General features: G+C 50.7%; 1 protein-coding gene across 2 annotated transcripts; it reads left to right on the top strand.

Moving 5' to 3' along the window:
- Positions 1-11,162: 11,162 nt before the first annotated feature.
- On the top strand, positions 11,163-13,647 carry FOXI1 (forkhead box I1). 2 transcript variants are annotated; one of them, XM_037500469.1, is made up of 2 exons: positions 11,163-11,739; positions 13,370-13,647. In XM_037500469.1, the coding sequence occupies exons 1-2, from the start codon at positions 11,163-11,165 to the stop codon at positions 13,645-13,647; spliced, it is 855 nt and encodes a 284-aa protein (XP_037356366.1). The 2 variants fall into 2 exon arrangements, with proteins under 2 accessions (XP_037356366.1, XP_037356365.1); XM_037500468.1 differs by having other exon boundaries at positions 13,088-13,647.
- Positions 13,648-15,183: the final 1,536 nt, after the last annotated feature.

The following is a 15,183-nucleotide window of genomic DNA, read 5'->3' as shown; positions in this document are numbered from 1 at the left end:
CTCGAGGAGTCCTTGTGACATCGTTTCCTTATTGAATCCCTGAGGCCAAGGTTGGGCAGGGTGCCCCTAAAGAGGATCAACAGGGTAGGCAGGCCAAGGCTGCACCTAGCTGTTCCCAAGGCCACGTTTCCCCACCTCCTCTGGACCATGCCCAAAATCTTCTCCACAGTTCCTGTTCCTTAGAAGTGGAACAATTGGAGCACAGGGAAGCCAGGAACATCTACCAGAATCTTCCTCCTGCCATTTGCATGGTGGAGAGCTTCAAGCCCACATTCTCCCTTCCTAGAAAGAGATGCCCAAACCACACACAGTGGTCACTCTAATAAAAGCCCCAACTAAAGGCTCAAGAGTCAGGGGCTTAGGACTGAGCTCCAATGCAGTGATGGTCTTTGGCATTGTCGCTGGTTCAGAGGAGTGGCTCTTCCTGGAAAGGCCACAGGAGGCTCAGAGCAACCCCAGGCAGAAGTGAGGTTGGGAGCAGAGCCCCCTCTATAGACTGCAAGAAGCCTGGAAGGGAGGTTGCTTGGGGGAAGGAAGTGGAGACTGGGTAGATTTTAGTAGTGGCTGGTGACATGGGATCAGAAATGGAGACCATGGGTGGGTGCCCATTTCTTGTTTTTTTTTTTTTAAACACTTCTTTAGTTACACATTTCTTCTTTATATTTTTTTAAAGATTTATTTATTTATGCATACAAGAACTGGGGTACAGGCCCGAGGTGTCGGGGGTGAGAGGCCGGCCAGGGATCAAACTCGTGCTGCAGTGGCTGCGATAGCTTCATAGGTTGCATCTTAACCATTGTGCCACCAGGGAGGACCTTCTTTATTTTTTTTTTTAAGATTTATTTATGCTTACAAGAACTGGGGTACAGGCCAGAGGCGCGGGAGGATGAGAGGATTCACCAGAGACAGAGTAGGGAACAGAACAGGCAGACTGACTGAACTACACTGCTGAGGGGAACAGCGGGTGAGACAGGAGAGGTCTGCTGCGCCATGTGGGCTGCTCCTGGCCACCCGGGGATCGAACTCATGCTGCAGTGGCAGGTGATGGCTTGATAGTGCTGTCTTTAACCCCTGTACCACCAGGGAGGCCCCTGGGAGCCCACTTCTTAGAGGCTGTCCCTGGAGATAAATGGTGAGGAATGAGATGAAGATAGCAGTGGAAATGTACCTCATGCTGCCTGTCCCCAGCACAGTGACTTAGACCTGACAAGAATTACTGTTCTAAATCCTGATGGCCACCCAAGGATGTAGGTAGGACTATCACCCCGTTGAAGAAACTGAAGCACAGAGGCGTGATATGGCCGGAGTCATACCTGTGGGAGGGGGACAGGCCGAACTTCCAACCCAGGCAACCTCACAGGAAGCTTGCCCGCCTCCCCCACCCTGCTTTCGCTCAGACACTTCCTGCTCCGGCAACCTGAACCTAGTCTCTTCCTGGTGTCTAGTCTAATCCCCAATGTCCTCACAGTCTAGCAAATCCCATCAAGTGGGGGTTAGGGACTCGGTCACCTCGTGGGTTCCCTAAGTGAGGAGTCATCACCCATGTCTGAAATCCAGCTGATTTTATATTCCAAAGGGGCAAGGAAAGTGCCAGCGACAAGAGGAGTATCCCAAAGGGGCAGAGAGCTAGACCAACAGGGTCTCTTCCTGATGCCCTGAGTGTCCTCATCCTCTTCATCCATCCTCACTGGGTCATAAGTGCCAACTTCTCAGGCCTGCTTTCTTGCTATGGAAATCCCAAAGTTTAGCCTTGAAATCATGAACATCCAACTCCTTGTGGAAAAAAAAAAATCCTCTGCAAGGAGAAGAAAATGGTGCCCTTTTCCCACAACTGCAGAAACTCAGATATGCTCCTACATCCTAACACAGCAGATGTGATTGCTCATCAAGGAGTGGGCTCCTGAGGAGCAGGCTGTACTTCAAAAATTCCATCTCTCCAATCTCCTCACTTGCCCGTATTTGGCCCTGGTCATGACATTGCTGAGCTCCATTTCATGACAATTATCATCACCTGTGAGCTTTGTGTGACGTCTGAAGGGATCTTGGGCATGTCTCCCTTTTCCCATAAAAATGGAGCAAACCCCAAGATTCTTATTTGAGTTTGAACGACAAATCTCATTTCGGTTATTGTGTGGATGTCATTGTGTGGATGGCCCACTTGGCCCTTAGCCAGAAGGACTCCAGCTGCTGTGGTGACCAGCCCTGGCCTCCAGGACGGTGGTAATCATCAGCTATGACAGTCACAGAGCTGCCATTTACCGGCTGCTTACTCTAAGCACCCGTTCCTGAAACCCTCTCATCAGTTCAATCAGGTAGGTACAAAGATCCCAACCATGTTGATGTGTGAAGTCCCACTGGGGGAGTTGGTGGTGTGTCCTGTCCACCTGGCTAGTAGGGGACACAGCCAGCTCACTTCATGGCCTGAGCCCCCACATTCCATTCATTTCCTGCCTTTGATCCCAGCTCATTGTCAGACTATGTACATTATGTACTATGTACAAACATGCCTGTTTCAGAAGTCTCCCCTATAATGCCAACGAGGGCACCCAGGAAAAATGAAGAGTGGACATTATGTGTGTGGCAGAGGTCTCTTTGTTCCAGTGGATGTCCCTTTATTGTAAGCAATGTCTGTGCCAAACTAGCTAGCAGCTAGCAGTGTCAAGGAGGGGTGTTCCTATGCCTTCAGATTATCCAGGAAGGGGAGGTGGGATGGGATGGGATAGAATGGGGTAGAATGGGATGGGTTGGGAGAAAGGGAGGTAGGTTCAATTTGATGTGTCCTTTGTCTTTCCTGATTAGAGTTTCAGGGAGCATCAGAGATCATTCATCCAGATCCCTCATTTTACAGAATTAAATGGCTCACCCCAACCACACAGCTGTGCCCTCCAGGCCTAACTCTTCAAGCTGGTCTCCTTCTGGGTAATCCCTCCTCAGTGTCACTCCCTTACCCTATCTTTAAGCATGCAGACACCCTGGCTTTCTGCTTTCTCTTCCTCTGCCTTTGAGACAGGCTGCTATCTGCCATTCACACTTTAGCATGATCTAGGGCTTTGAATTCCCTCTCCTTAGGGAAAGATCATTCTTATCCTTATCTCTAAATGTAGAACAGAAGCCTTTTTTCTTGCAGACCTTGAGGCTTATGTCAGCAAGTAGGAGAGAAATTGAGAGAAACAAATGATCTTTCCAGCATCTAAAATCAGGCTCCAGACACCCTAACCTATAACACATTCATTTGCTGCTCCATCTGAACTCTGGGTGCCTTTGTCTTCCTGTCATAGTTCCAGTTCCCAAGGAAACAGACCCTCAGGCAATGACTGAATGCCCAGGCTTTTTCACACTGAGCAGTCCTAAGGTAGTTAGAAATGGGGAGAGGAAGCAGTGGCAGGTCCATGGACCTGCAGAATGGTGCCCTGCCCCAGACTCAGGGTCAGCCACTGCTGCTGGCAGTTTGGACACCAATAGTAACAAAACTCTCTCACCTTATAGGCAGAGATCCCCTATCTTTGGACCCACGCAGAGTTTAAATCCCTGCTTGTGTAATGCACAGACTGAGGGGGACCTTGGAACCCCTAAACTCACAAGCTCTAATGGGGAACAGCCTTCCATGCCCACAAAGACAAAGTTTAGTTAGTGTGAAAGAACTCTAAGATTAGTGTGCATAAAGAGAGAAGAAAGGATAATAGTTTCCCAATAGGCCCTCCAAAGTTACACATCCCCTCATGAGTTAATGCCTATCCAAGGCATTTACAAGGTTGTCTCAAAGCAGGGCCACTGAGGCCCAAAAGCTTGTGACAAGTCTAAGGCACCTTCTGGCAGGGAACCATAGCCAAGGGGCAGAAGGGGCCAGGCAAGTCTGGGACAAAAGAAGCAAAATGAATCAAAGCACAAATCAAGGTAATAGCTGCCATTGTCAGCCTCCCCAGGGGTCTCTTTCAAGTGTCTTTATATTTCTGTCCTCTATGTGTCTCCTCCAAATTCCCCAAGTCCCTGGTGCAAATCAAAAGCGGAGGAGCAAGCAAGCAAGCCCTTGTCCACATGTCTCCCCTCTCCGTGTCAACTTGTGCCTCTAGAGTCCACCTGCCTTTGTGTTTTATAGCTACAATCACCTCTTCCCTTCATCGGAAAGAGAGCAGCCGCCCGTGGACAGCCCGGCCCAGAGCAGGAGAGGGCAGAGCATGGCCAGGCTGCAGAGAGCAGACGGCTGCCTCCCCGCCTCCTGGCCACAGGCCCTCGCAGCCTGGCTCTGCCGCTATGGGGCTCTGGGAGAAGCCCATGGACTGGAATGAGGCACATGGGGATGGAGGGGTGGGTGAGGGTGGACAGAGCGAGAGGGCCATGGCAGGTGAGGTGACCCAATCCAGCCCATCTAGCAGCTCAGCACCACCTCCTCCTCATTAGGTGGGGCAGGGAAACTGGCACATCCCTTTCATGGAGATGTCTCTGTTCCTCTCCTTTCAGGGAACCATTGAGCAAGCAAGGGAAGGCTGAGGAGCCAGGCTGAGTGATGGGGCTGATCATTTAGTTCACTTGATTGTTGTGAGACTGGGCTATGGCTTTTCTGGTGAGATAAAAACGTGGACTACCAGTTTGGGGTCTACTTTTGCTGGACCATGCAGAGCCCCTGGAATCATTCTCCCAGTTTATTTCTTTTACAGTCCTCTGTTCAACCCATCAAGCCATCTGTCCCTGCCCTGCGGTGTAAAGGTCTATCTCACATCTCTCCCCCTGTTAAAAGAGGACAGCCAACATGAAAAGATGTCTATCATCTCTTGTCACCAGGGAACTGCAATCCAAACCACAGTGACACACCACTGTGGCTGTGAGACCCGCTAGAATGGCTGTCAGCCCAAACACAAGAAATAGCAAGTCCTGGGGAGGTTGTGGAACAGAGGGAGCCCTCACGCACCATTGGTGGGAATGTAAATTGGTGCAGCCACGATGGAAAACAGGATCAAGGAGGCTCCAAAAGTGAAAAATAGAATTGCCACATGATCCAGCAATTCCACTTCTGGGTATATGTCTGAAGAATTGAAAAACACTCGTTCAAAAATATCTGCACCCCCATGTTCATCACAGCACTATTCCCATTAGCCAGGACAGGAAAGCACCCAAGTGCCCATCCTTAGTGAAAGAGAGAAGGGAGATGTGGTATAAGTGGCTCACTATCAGCTATTCACCAAGAAAAAAAAACCCAAAAAGATGAAATCTTGCCATTCCTAACAACACAGACGGAATTTGAAGGGACTACGCTAAGTGAAATAAGCCAGACAGAAAATGGTGAATAACCTGGATGATTTCACTCAAGTGAAAGATAAAGAAACAAAACAAATGCACAGACAAAACAAAAGCAAACCCATACATTCTGACTACAGATGGGCGATCCCCAGAGGAGAAGGGGGTCAGAGGAGTAAAGTATGTAAAGGGGGTGAACTAGGTGGTAGCAAATGGAAGCTAGATGTTGGTTGGTGATTGTGGTCAGATGTCAAAGGACAAAGCTGTATGCCTGACCTAAGACTTCTTTTAAAAAATAAGCACATTAACAAAAACAAAAACAAGCTTTTATTTTTTTTTCAAAGGTTTATTTATTTATGCATACAAGAACTGGGGTACAGGCCAGAGGTGTGGATGGTGAGAGGATTCACTAGAGACAGAGTGGGGGCAGAACAGTCAGATCTACTGAAATACACTGCTGAGGGGAGCAGCGGGCGAGTCAGGAGAGGTCTGCTGTGCCATGTGGGTAGCTCACTGGCTGGCCGGGGGATCGAACTCGTGCTGCAGTGACTGGATTGCTTCACAGGCTGCGTCTTAACCCCTTGAGCTACGAGGGAGGCCCCACAAAAACAAACTTTTAGATTAAGAATGAAATGAGGGGTCTCCCCTGGTGGTGCAGTGGTTGAGCGCTGGGCTGTGGGGCCGCAGGCGAGGGCAGACCTCTGGTGCGACAGACCTTTCCTGCCATGCTCACTGCTCCCCTCAGCAGTGTATTTCGTCAGTCTGCCTGTTCCGTTCCCCGCTATGGCTCTGGTGAGTTCTCTCACCGTCCCGTGCTTCTGGCTGTACCCAGTGCTTGTATAAATAAATAAATAAATCTTTAAAAAAAAAAAGAATGAAATGAGGATCACCAAGAAGTGGGTAGGGGTGGGGCAAATCAGGGAAAAGGGGGTCAGTTATATAGGGGTGGATGGAAAACAGACTTTAAGTGAGGCTTACAATGTACTGTGCACAGATGTCAGATTGTAATGTTACGTCAATTAAAATAGTAAATAAAATAACATTTTAAATTTATGGAGTTAAAAACAGTGTGAGAGGCAATTTTAAAAAATTTAAGTACAACAAACTCTAAGTGCTGCTCATAGATGCACAAATCAGAGGCCATGAGCCTCGACATGGCATGGCTTTGAGTGACAGAGTCCTGCACCCCAGCCCGGAAATGCTCCTGTGCAGACAATAGATCAATATCTGTTGAAAAAGTGAAGGAGTGAATTATTGCCAGGCATGACTTCAAAGGCATTTCCGCTGCTTCTCATCACATTCAGCCCTTGCAACAGTTTTTTGAGGGAAGTAACCCTGGGCATCCTCCTGGAAAACGGAGGCTCTGCGACTAATGCTGTCATAGCACTCAGAAAATAGGACTGGAGGAGTCAGATTCTCATTCAGCCAGTCCAACAGCTGCCTGGGGGCGTCTTAAGACATTTTGCCCCATTGCCAACCCAGTTTCCAATATTTTCATAATAGAAGAGCTGAGACACTTTTTCTCAGGGGTGCATTTCCTCCTTGAAGCTGTTGTCCATCACGGGACTCTGTCCCTTTATTGAAAGGGCTCGTAAACCCTTGACCCCTGTCCTGAAATGTCACCCAATCTCATACTCTGCTCCCGGCTTTTAAAGAGATGGCCACCAGAGGGCGGGGTTGCCCCATGTTTTTCACCCTCTGGCGCCTGGGACACGGAGGGCAGCAGATAGCATCAGCATGAGCTTCAGACAGACTTCCCAAAACCCACCCTTGGGGCAGGAAACCAGCGCCCAGGCAAGCCCCAAGGAATACTGCGACCCAGCTTTCATGAGCACTGAAGCCCAGGCAGGAAACTGATAACTACTCATGGCTGTTTACAGAGAACCGTTTGCAGATATTAGATAGGAAAACCATGGTTTCATATCCCCATTTTACAGATGAAGAAAGTGTGGCTCAGACAGTTTAAGCGAGGAGCCAACTAATGCCTTGATTCCTCATCCCAGCCTACTTCCCCCATCAGGCTTCTGGAATTCCTGAAGCTTGGAGGCCATTCTGCATTCATATGTAGAAAGCAGAGGAACCTAGAAGCACAATCCTAGCTAAATGGGGGAAAGCAGGTCAGTAAGTTCTAAGAACTTGGGCTGGAGCAGCCAAGGCTGGTAGAGTGCTGGCATCTCCCCTCAGCTCACATTTACTGAGCAGATGCTAAGTGCCTGGCATTTAAATCCTTAAGGTAACTCCTCCAGGGCTGGTCTTCCCATTTTATAGAAGAGGAAATTGAGAACAATTGACTGTTATTAGGTATTATAATACCCCAAGAGTAGAATCAGGATGGGAACCAAAAACTGGCTACAGGGCCCTCTGCTCCCAGCACTACTCCAAGCAGCTGCAGCCAGTTCAGAGCCCAACCTTCTCCTTTCTTTCTGGCTCATCTTCCCCTGCCAGTTTCCTACAGGACCCTGCCCCTGAGTATCAAGGCCAGGGGAGCTGGTCATGGTGAGCCACACATTCACCCTTCCCACAGGCTTCTGGACCCTGTAATACAGACAGCTGGTCACTGGGCACATACCCAAAGAGTGACCAGTGTCCAGGTGTCACACCCGATGGCCAGATGGTCCCAAGGTGAGACAAATGGTCAAACTGTGACTGGAGGAAGCTAGATGCTGGACCTCTGCCAAGAGCCGCTTCCCTGTCAACACCTACCGCCATCACCAGGCCCTCTTCACCATCATCCTCATCAGCAGCTTTGGCCATGCCCAGGGATCTTCACTTCACACATGTCACATCACTCTGACCTTGAAAATGCACAGGAGACAGGGGCTGTTTGCAGCTCCACTGAACAGGTAAGCAAGCTGAGGCCCGGTTAAGAAACATGGCCGAATCACACAGCTGACAACTGTGTGTAGGGTGGAGGAGGGGAGGCGAGGAGTGTAAACCCAGTGCCGCCCAAACCCAAACCCGGGCCCATGTTCTTCAGGCACTATTGCCTTGTCCCAGACATGCCAGTGTGGGGTTCAGAGCATATGGTCATTCCCATTCAAGAAGGCCCCCTCAGAACTGTAATAGGTCAAGTGTAGCCTCTGTCACCCAGACTGGCTCAAACCCCTCCGCCCAGCTTTTAAGTTCTTACCCAAGATCAAGTGGACATGCTTTCTCAGGTTTGGGTTCCCACTTTTGGAAAATTAAAATAATTTCATCCACAAAATGACTCTAGTGTGTAGATATTCCATCCTTTTCCCATAGGACCTGGGGCTGGGAGTAATTGGATTTAACTTCCAAACCTCCCTTGGACTAGGGACGGGCAGCTCCCATCACCCACCCCCAAGGACTGTGGGAGGAACAGGGACATCTGGGATGATTTGGGCTGTGTGGCATGAGATGTGAGTAGCCTGAGGGGTTGTGATCCTGGGTCACTGGATACTGGGAGCCCCAAGCACAACATGGGGAAGGCCTCCTAAGATAGACCTGGCTTCCTCTGATCTGTGGGAAACAAAAATCAGGACCAGGGTGACAAGGGTGGCTCACTTTTTAGTCTCCACTAAAAAGGAGACTCTTGCCATAGGTAAAAGGTATGGAAGAAAGGGACCGGGTCCTTACCTGGCTCAACTGTGAACTGACATATGACTGGAGGCCCACTCTGATGTCACTTGAAGAGGGTAGGGTCTGGCCACACAATACATATCTGCAGGGAGCATTCCCAGCTCTCTGACCTGCTGGTAAACACATCTGCCACACCTCCCCTGCCTGAGGCTGCTGAAAAAGAACCCAATCAACTGATTGCACATATCAGATGAAATTGGTTGTACTTCATGAAGCTGTCTGCAGCCTCTGCAGCATGAGTTCAATCCCCAGCCAGCCAGGGAGCAACACACATGGCACAGCAGACCTCTCCTGACTCACCCGCTGCTCCCTTCAGCAGTGCATTTCAGTCAGTCTGCCTGTTCTGCTCTCCACTCTGTCTCTGGTAAATCCTCTCACCCCCCTGCACCTCTGGCCTGTACCCCAGCTCTTGTATGCAAAAACAAATAAATCTTTAAAAAAAATATTCATTAAGTGCACCATCCAGGCACCATGTAAAAGGATTTGCATTGAGTGCACTGATTACCCCCACTGCATGCTCATAGCAACAGCAGGTGTGATGTTGGGGCATCCTTTTCATCTTCACCTGAGAAAACTGAGGTGGAGAAGTTTCATCAGCTTTAAAGGTCTGCACAGCTATTGAGAAGCAAACATGAAATTTGGACCCAGGTCTTCAGTGCCAAACCTGTGTCAGATTTATTTCCACTATCACTGCTGCTTTTGGCCTTTTAACGTAAACCCAAAGCAAACCACCTGTACATTGATCTTTCTCTAATCATTTAAATGAAACTACAGAAAAATAACTTTTTTTTTTTTTTTTTTTTTTTTTTTTTTTGCAGGACTCTCGCCAGCGGCTGGGGAACGAACCGGAGCAGCAGAGGCTGAGGGCAGCCTCGCAACCCAGTGCTCAACCGCTGCACCACCAGGGGAGGCCCAGAAAAATAACACTTTTAATCACATCCATTTCTCCATCCAGATAGAATTGACAGGTTTTGGTGTTTGTATTTACACAGCAAGTCCTCAATATCACCAAAAGGTTCTTAAAAACTGACTTGAAGCAAAAAAGCATATCATGAAATCAGGTCTCAAATAATGTCATTTAGTTCATCATCAGCTGGTATTTCTTTCTTCTTGTCAACATTATAACAAAAAGCGTTGAACAAGAACATTCTGTACAAGTATATACATATGTTATACCCCTCCTTCCAAATCATTGCATTCTACAGCCTATTTCTCCAAATAATGGTATTAGAATTTAACATCTTTCCATATCACTAAATATTCTGTAATCTATTTTTCACAGCTACATAATATTTCATCATTTGAGTCATATACAATGCATTCCCGCACACCCTTGTTGTTGGACATGCAGATGATTTGCAGTTTATTTACGGGCATAAACAGTGCTAGGGTTGACACTCTGTAGCTAATCCACTGCTCTGTTTAATTCTGTGAGGAAGGTGACTTATCAGAAGTGACCCTTGCCAGGCTCTTTGTGAAGTTTCAATCATTTTAGCAGGTTCAGTGTGAAGCTCTTTGAAAAGTTGGGGTCCCATCCTCAACAAGCTAGGCCTGGTAGAGAAACTGTAAACAAAAATGGGGCCTCTTTGCTTTGCTTTACTCTTCTGAAGGGACATGCCAAGTGTGTCTACCCAAGCCTCACCTGGACAGTCACGAATATTAACTCCAGACACTCCAGAGTCACCCTTCTCTCACTTTTCCATGGGGAGACACAAGGACCTTTCCACCCACGGATCTAAACTCATCCGCTGGCACCCAGGCACTGCAAACATGATTCATTCCACAGCCCTCAGATTCATTCCCCCATGGATCCTGACACAACTGGGGAGGAGAAGAAGAGGTGAGCAGAGGAGAAACACAATGAGAGAGCAAGCGAGAGGAAAGATCAAGACTCAGAAAGGATGATAAGAAAGTGAGAAGGGTGGGAAAATTGAGGAGAGAAAGGGGGAAAAGAGACAAAAAGAGACAGGCTTGGGGGTGGAGAAAAGAGGAAGCATGAAGCCAGGGACAAGGAAAGGGAGGTGGGCAGGAAAGGGGCCCAGTTGTTATGAACAGCAGGTAGACAGCCAGTCTGGGCTGTCAGCAGCAGGACCTGCCCTGGTGGCTGGGAAGTCACCCCCTTCTCTTCCTCCCTTCCTCCCCTCCTCCCTCCAGTGGGCACTGGGCACTGGAGGAGGGGCGGGTCTGCAGCAGAGCCGCCCCTGGGTGGGGCCACCCGGCCCAGCCCACAGGGGTATAAAGCAGTGGGAGGCTGGGCCCTCGGAGCACCTGTCAGGGACAGCTCCTGATGCAGGTGCCAGGCAGGTGGCTCCTGCCCAGCCAGCCCCAGCATGAGCTCCTTCGACCTCCCAGCACCCTCCCCACCTCGCTGCAGCCCCCAGTTCCCCAGCATCGGCCAGGAGCCCCCTGAGATGAACCTGTACTATGAGAGCTTCTTCCACCCGCAGGGTGTGCCCAGCCCTCAGCGGCCCCCCTCCTTTGAGGGGGGTGGCGAGTACGGAGCCACTCCTAACCCTTACCTCTGGCTCAATGGGCCAGCCATGACCCCGCCACCCTACCTCCCCAGCCCCAATGCCAGCCCCTTCCTGCCCCAAGCCTACGGGGTACAGCGACAGCTGCTGCCGAGCGTGTCGGGCCTGGGGGGCAGCGACCTGGGCTGGCTGCCCATCCCCTCACAGGAGGAGCTGATGAAGCTGGTGCGGCCCCCCTACTCCTACTCGGCTCTCATCGCCATGGCCATCCACGGGGCACCTGACAAGCGCCTCACCCTGAGCCAGATCTACCAGTATGTGGCCGACAACTTCCCCTTCTATAACAAGAGCAAGGCCGGCTGGCAGAACTCCATCCGCCACAACCTGTCACTCAACGACTGCTTCAAGAAGGTGCCCCGGGACGAGGATGACCCGGGTAAGCTAAGCGTGGGTGGGGAGACCATCTGAGGGCCCCTTCTAGAAAGGTCTGAATGTGTCCGGCACCCCCAGGACTAGGGGCTGAGGGAAGTCAGCAGTAGAATTCGGACTCTGGAGACAGATGTCTCTCTTCTGACTGTGCTGCCCACCGGTCTGTGACCTCAGGCAGGTTCGATCCCTGAGCTGCAGTTTCATCACCTGTAAAACAGAGCTGGTGGCAGGAGTGCCTTGGTAGGCCTGTGGTGGGAATAGGAGATGATGTATGTGAGGTCTCTGGTGCTCGCCAGTGCTGGGTGATGACAGTGATTGATGATTTACCTGGACCCCCAGCCCACAGTTCACAGCAAGTCCTTGGAGATAAGTGATGTGGGTAGATGGCGCCTAAGCGCCTAAGGCCCACTGGGGTGACAATTACAGGGGACCCCTGTGCTGCCTGGCCCCCGACTCCATCTCTTTAATCCACCCCTGGAGGGTAGCCCTGATCGCACCCACTCTACGGAGGAGGAAATAACCCTCGGGTGCCACAGCCACCTGAGGTGACACCACGAGGTGCTGGTGATGGAGTGTGAATCTGAATGGCAGCCTCACACCAAAGGTGGTGAGCGTCTTCCTTGTAATGATGCACTTCAAAAACATAGCGGTATTAAATACTCATCCACCCACGTCCCGGGGGATTGTCCACTCTCGTTCTACCTCAGGAAGCCAGGTAGAGGCACCCACCTCCTCCCACTCTGAGACTAGCAAGGGCAGGACTCTGTGTCCCCCCAGTCCCCCACCAGAGGGCAGAGACCCACCCACAGGCTGGCCTTACCCTGGCAGAGAGCAGGCAGCAGGCAGGGTTCAGGCCTCCCCTGGGGGGTGGGACCTCACCGTTACAAAGCCCTTGCATGCATCTGGTGATGTCCCTCCTGGCAGCAGCCTGAGGAAGAAGGCACAGTCCACTTTTCAGACTGGCACCCTGACATCGTTGGGAGCAAAGCCAAGACCCAAATCCGTCTCCCAACTTTGCCTAGGACTTGCAGGGAGTTCCTATCACTCAAACAATGGAGGACCCCCCTTCCCCTACCCCCCATTACTTAACTTCTTAAAGGGACCACACTGAGTACTTCTTTGAGTCTCCTGCCTTTCTCTGTGCCCCCAGAAACCCTAGATTCAAGGGATGCTTAACTAAGTGGGTGTGGGTGTGGGAGTGGTGGGCCTGGAGAACCCCTCCCTTTCTTAGCCCCCACCTGCTGTTTTCTGTCTTCTGCATCTGTTTCCTTTGCCTTTAGTTATGACCATAAGGAGGAGCAGGAGCTAAGCTTCAAGTCTGGCTCTCTACTTATGTTCTCCCACTTTTGTCCCAGGCAAAGGGAATTACTGGACCCTGGACCCCAACTGTGAGAAGATGTTCGACAATGGAAATTTCCGCAGGAAGAGAAAGAGAAAATCGGATGTGTCTTCCAGCATGGGCACCTTGACCTCAGAGAAGACAGAGAACAGTCTCCTGGGGGGCAGCCCCAAGACCACAGAGGCCCAGGACCTCCTGGACGGTGCTTCGCCCGGCACCACTGGCTCCCCAGAAAAGCGCTCCTCCCCGCCCCCACCAGGCACCCCATGTCTCAACAGCTTCCTCTCCTCCATGACGACCTATGTGAGTGGCTCCAGCCCCATGAGCCGCCCGGTGGCCACGCCAGGACTGAGCCCTGAGCCCCTGGACAAGATGGGGCAGAACTTGCTGAGCTTTAACTCCTACACCCCTCTCACCAACCTCAGTGGCCACGGGGGCACGGGCGAATGGGCCAACCCCGTGACCACCAATGCCCTCGGCTATGGGGGCTCGGTGCTCAACCAGTTCAGTCCTCATTTCTACAACAGCATCAACACCAATAATACCCTTTACCCCAGAGAGGGCACTGAAGTCTAGAAACAACAGCTTCCAGCCAGAGAAAAACAGTAGAGGTCATGCCAGCCACCCTGTGGTCCAAGACCTCTGACCTGCCACCATACACAGGAGGCTCAGAGGAATTCATCTTCTTTCCAGAACATTGTGTAAATCTTCTATTTATGCACATGTACCACTTTTCAGTGAGAACACTGGCACCTGGAGAGCAGTAATCATGGCAGCTGTTAGTTGAGCACTTATTATGTTCTGTGTACCACACGAGGCTCTTGAAAGGCCTCGTCACCCTGTGAGGTTGATGTGGAACCCCCCATTTAACAGATGAGGCAACTGAGGCTCAAGGAAGTTAAGTAGCTTTCCCAGGATCATACAAACCAGTTAGTGGTAGAACCAGGAGTTAAGTCCAGGTCTAGGGTCTAGGTGTCCCCCAGGTCTAGGGTCTAGGTGAGCAGTGGGGGCAGGGATGGAGGAATTGATTGAGCAGCTAAGGAAGGTCAGTGTGAAAAGCTGAGCATGGCAAGCATAACCAAATCTCCCTGCTGCCTCTGAGTCATCCGTCAAAATAACAAACCAGTCCCAGGTATCTGGCGTGGGTCCAAGTCCTTATTCTGTGGCCCCCACCTTAACTGCTGACACTCCCCTTGCTACCACTCAATGAGAGAAGCCACCAGCATCTTAATTCTGGAAGCCAAGACTCTTAACTTGCAGAACAAAGTATCCCCCCTCTCCCCACAGGAGACATCACTTCCCCAGTGCCAGAGACATTCAGCAGGGCAGGGAAAGGAGCGGCGTGCACCCCCAAGCCCCCAACCGACACTGCCTACCTGCAAACTCTTGTAAAGCCCAGCTTCCTGTGTGCACGTCATGGACCAGTGAACTGGAGGTGGCTGTGTCTTCCAAGAGAAACAGACTGCATAAGCACTTCCTCTTCATAGCTGGAGAGGTGGAGGTCTGAGAGGGCAGTGCCTTCAGGCAGGGCTCCGTGGACCCCGCATGGGGTATAAGCAGCAACTCCTGGCATTTCTTTTTCTTGTTTTTGTACGTAATTTGCGTGCCTATAATGTTTCGTGGAGGCACACCTTGGGATGTGTGTTTGGTTTTCTTATTTTCTTTTTAATTAAAAAAAAAAAAAAGAAAAGGTGTGTGTTCCTTCCTGGTGAGTTTTCCTGTCAACATCTGGTCAACTCAGCCTGGGGCCAAGGGCTACCTAGAGCTGAAGGCTTTGGGACCAGGAGCAGAGTTAGGGTAGGCATCCAGATCTTCCTCTGCTTCCCACTGGTGTGGAGATAGGACAATGGTCCCCAGTAAAGAGAGGACCCTGGAGGAGAACAGGCGTGTGAAGGAACCCCATCTGGGCTGGACTGTCTCAGTCTTTTCAATTTGTACCATCATCCTAACTGTGCAATGATCATTTAATCTCCCAACAACTGTGAGAAGGGGGTGGTGCTGCCCGTTATACAGAGGAAAAAATTGAGGGCTAGGGTGGTTGAGCGACTTGTCTGAAGTCCATAGCCCATTCATGTCGCGATCTTCTGCCTCCCACCACTTATCACTCTGCAG

This window comes from Talpa occidentalis, unplaced genomic scaffold (genome assembly GCF_014898055.3).
Source record: "Talpa occidentalis isolate TD23 unplaced genomic scaffold, MPIMG_talOcc4v2.1 talOcc4.9, whole genome shotgun sequence".
Lineage (NCBI taxonomy): Eukaryota > Metazoa > Chordata > Mammalia > Eulipotyphla > Talpidae > Talpa > Talpa occidentalis.
The sequence above is the reverse complement of the archived record's forward strand: the minus strand, read 5'-3'. Positions and strand labels throughout refer to the sequence as shown.